The 3,690-nt window shown below is 39.8% G+C and overlaps 1 protein-coding gene across 1 annotated transcript; it reads right to left on the bottom strand.

The window, feature by feature from the left end:
- Positions 1 to 717: 717 nt before the first annotated feature.
- Positions 718 to 2,335, bottom strand: LOC149817455 (ricin B-like lectin R40G3). Its single transcript, XM_089985385.1, has 3 exons — positions 1,958 to 2,335; positions 1,391 to 1,513; positions 718 to 1,059 (listed from the first exon to the last, which is right to left on the bottom strand). Exons 1-3 carry the CDS (start codon positions 2,267 to 2,269, stop codon positions 826 to 828), a joined length of 669 nt encoding a protein of 222 aa, XP_089841511.1. The 5' UTR covers positions 2,270 to 2,335; the 3' UTR covers positions 718 to 825.
- Between the last annotated feature and the right edge of the window lie 1,355 nt (positions 2,336 to 3,690).

The raw sequence follows: 3,690 nt of genomic DNA, 5'->3' as shown, positions 1-3,690 counted from the left end.
AATCATAAATTGATTATTGGCTTGATCAAGTTGGTGGAGTTATAGCAGTTGATGCTGTGAGTTCCTTTGGATTTTTCAATGCCTTATTGTTAGTCATTTGAATCTCACATCATAATGACGAGGGCATCCACATGAGTTCCTTTGGATTCTTCAATGCCTTTCATTGTTGGTTATTTGAAACTTAAACCACCTTTAGACCTAACTTTGCTGGCCCTCTGACCTCAACCAATTCAGTTGTGTGCAAATTGAACTTTATTCACAGATGTAAGGTTTTATGATTCTCCATGTTAATGGTTTCCCCAGCTTCTAGTTGATTGTTCCAGGAGATGATATCCTTTTCCATGTAAACCTTCATTTGGTAGGTTGGGTAGATCAAACCTATGTCTAGAAAGTAGTGTCCTTTTTGTGTTATACCCGTATATAACCTATCCAAGCTTTGTTTGTTGGTATTGACAGAAGCCCTTCTGCTTAAGAAATGGAGCTCCACTTTGTTTCAAGATCATTAAGACAGATATTCACCTTGTAATTTTTTAGAGGTTATGAAACTAGGTTCCACCATTGCACCCTAGATTGAGAGCTTGAAATGGAGCTTGTCAGTTTATGGGCGAACCGTTTCTTTTTTTAGTATATTATTACTTTTAGTTGGATATAGTAGCACCACCTCCCGATTAACCATCTGTTTTCCATGTAATAAAGAGAGAGAGAGAGAATTTATCTTAAGATAGGCATTTATTTCTTATTTATTATTACTGATGGATATATTATAGTATGAGGCATATAACCTCGTACATGCTCCACGGACATTAAAAGCAGCGGCATTTTGGTTCAGTAAACGGGGTTGATCTTCCAGAGCTGGTTGTCCTGCTTGTTCCAGGTCCACAGTACGCAAGCGTTCCCCTCCTTAATTCCACCGTGATTGACGTCACCCTGGAAGACGTCAAGGTTGAGCTGGATATTGTGAGCCATCCTTACGGTCTTGAATCCCTCTCCCATCTCCTCACTTTGTGACCACATCACTGATTCATCGTAGGACCCAGGCTCATAATTTGTCAGTAGGACCTACACAGTAATGAAATTTACTATTAGAAAAGTTTGTATATACATGAATATGTGCCTATGGGTGCATCAGGCACATGCATAGTTAAACAATCTCTTGTTATCTGTAAATTACACACAGACACGGGCTACATGATACATGCATGTAATACATATACAACAAAATGGACTGGTCATTCTCATCCTTCTTGTTTCTTCTTTTCACATAATGAACACAATCAATAAAAGTACTGGGAAATTGAAGAAAACATGATCAACATCATTCAGGAAATCATGAATCTAATTCATTCCTTCCCTACCAAATGAGTCCAATTAATTTAGTCATGTTAATTACCTGTTGGTATGCCCCTGGTGCATGACGAAGTGCTTTCCCTGTAGCCTTGTTAACGAGGCAGAAGGCTGGGTGGCCAACCGAGTCCCTCACACTTGTGCACCATGACTCATCCTTGATCCATTGCTGCACGATCAGCGCACTCATTTGTCAGCATAAGGTTGAGAATTAAACTAAATATGATGCATGTAATCACCAATAATCGGTAGCCATAAGCTCATATATATATATATATATATATATATATATATATATATATATATATATATATATATATATATATATATGAGCTTATGGCTACCGATTATTGGTGATTACATGCATCATATTTATATATATATATATATATATATATTCAATTGGTGTGAATTTGGCATCAAGCAGGATCAAACCCACGTATGGATTAATGCAATGCAGACTCTGGGAGGATGCATGCATGAAATAAGTGTCATACGGGGCACCAACTAGAGCTTAAGAAAGCAGTTCAAGTATGCTAGGTTTATTGCCTTATTACCAAACTGCACATACACCAAATAGTGTAGATTAGTGGGATGGTGCCAATAAAAGTACCTGAGTGAGATCATTGGGGTCATAGTACACCATGACCACCCTGTTGTTCCTGACACCCAATGCATAGTCAGTGTTGCCCTTGCATGTCAGCTTCACAGTGCGGCCCTGAGGAAGCACTGCAGCCTGTCCAAGGAACGCATCAGGCCCATAAAATGAATTGTGAGCCTTTGGAGCATGGGGTGGCATCAGTTGGGGCTGGTCTTGACAGCCATCATAGTTCTCAACCTCATATGACTGGGAGTAGTCATACGTTTCTCCTTCATGTTTGTGAGAGCAAGGATTAGACCTGAATTGGCGGACACGGTATGCCATGGATTAATTGGTCTGGTTTGTGGGGTCTTAGGAGAGGTCTTGTGAAGGTTGCGGCAGCTCTGGCTTGAGGAAGTGACTTTCATGGGTTTATATAGAGAGTGAGGAATGAGAAAAGAAATGGAGAAAGCCTGGGGTGGAATATTATGATGTCATGAAGGATAAACAAGAATATTTATCTTCTCATAAAGTTGCCAGTCGATATCAAGAAGGAAAATAGTCAGAAAAGCTTAGTGATGGTTGGCACGGATTCTCCTGTGTTTTTTTATTCTTTTTCAATGGCTTTGTGCTATATACTAATAAAAAACTTTTATCTATGAGATTTTTTTAAGCTTTTTTCTAAACTTCGGCTCATTAGAAAATGTCAATTAACTTTAGAGTTGTTTTTTTGGGTATCTAAATAAAGAGGAGAAACCACGGTTTATGGTTCGGATGTCCAGTTACGGGGTCGAGGTGACGAAGTCATTTCAGATGCACCTGACTGCCCTCCATCTTTGAGGTACAGCCTGTGTCAGCTGCAGTGCCCAACAAAAGATGGAGTGTAGATCAGGTGCTTTGGTACACTAAAGTTTGCAATGTGTGATTGCATTTGATCTGCTTCAGAGGTGACAACCTTGTCCATGATTTTATTTTGATGTTACAAGTGTTCTAGAAACTCTACGTGTACTCTCCTCTACCTACCGGGGACAGTTTTGGTGTCGACCTTGCGGTAAGGGACGCAAACCTCGAGTATTAAGCTCGCAATGTCCAACTTTAACGCCTTAAATCAACTCACCTAATCAACTGTATGGAGCCCTCGTGGGCAGCCTTGGAGTTTTTTTTTTAAAGGCAAGCTTGGTTAGGCAGACCCACACCAGTTATTATTCAATCCTACCACTGAGGTTTGAACCTGAAACGTTCCACCACAAGGAGACGTGCGCTGAAAGCTCCTACCACCACGCGGATCCCCCGTTGGTCAGCCTTTAAGTTTTTGATCAAAAGTATTTGCTGACTCTACTTTTGCTCATCTTACATTATTACGTGTGTGTTACGCAGAAGTAACGTAATCCCTACTTTTGATGTTTTTTGGAGTAATTTCGTAAATATGAAAAAGTAAGTTGGAAGCATTTGGCAATGATCGAAATGATTGAGGCCAACTAGTGTTTGGGGAATCAGTTTTCAAGATTATTGCTCGATAATGCACATTGGTCCCACTGACCATCTTCTATGAAACCGGCCATTTGGCAAATTTATATCCGTATGATGGTCTGAATGACATACTTGTGAGTTAGACTTGTCGTGGAAGCATAAGTCTGAGAGAAACTATTTTCTCTGCTTGTTTTCTTCTTAGATATTCTTTTCCCATCGTTCTGATGCTACTCTGCATGGTGCTTGGTGCTTGGTGCTTGGTGCTATTTGTTGTCAAAACTAATCTTTATTTTATA

The sequence above is a fragment of the Nuphar pumila genome, chromosome 13 (genome assembly GCF_984573655.1).
Source record: "Nuphar pumila chromosome 13, dmNupPumi1.hap1.1, whole genome shotgun sequence".
Classification (NCBI taxonomy): Eukaryota; Viridiplantae; Streptophyta; class Magnoliopsida; order Nymphaeales; family Nymphaeaceae; genus Nuphar; species Nuphar pumila.
Note: the sequence above shows the minus strand (reverse complement) of the source record. Positions and strands in the feature narration are given on the sequence as shown.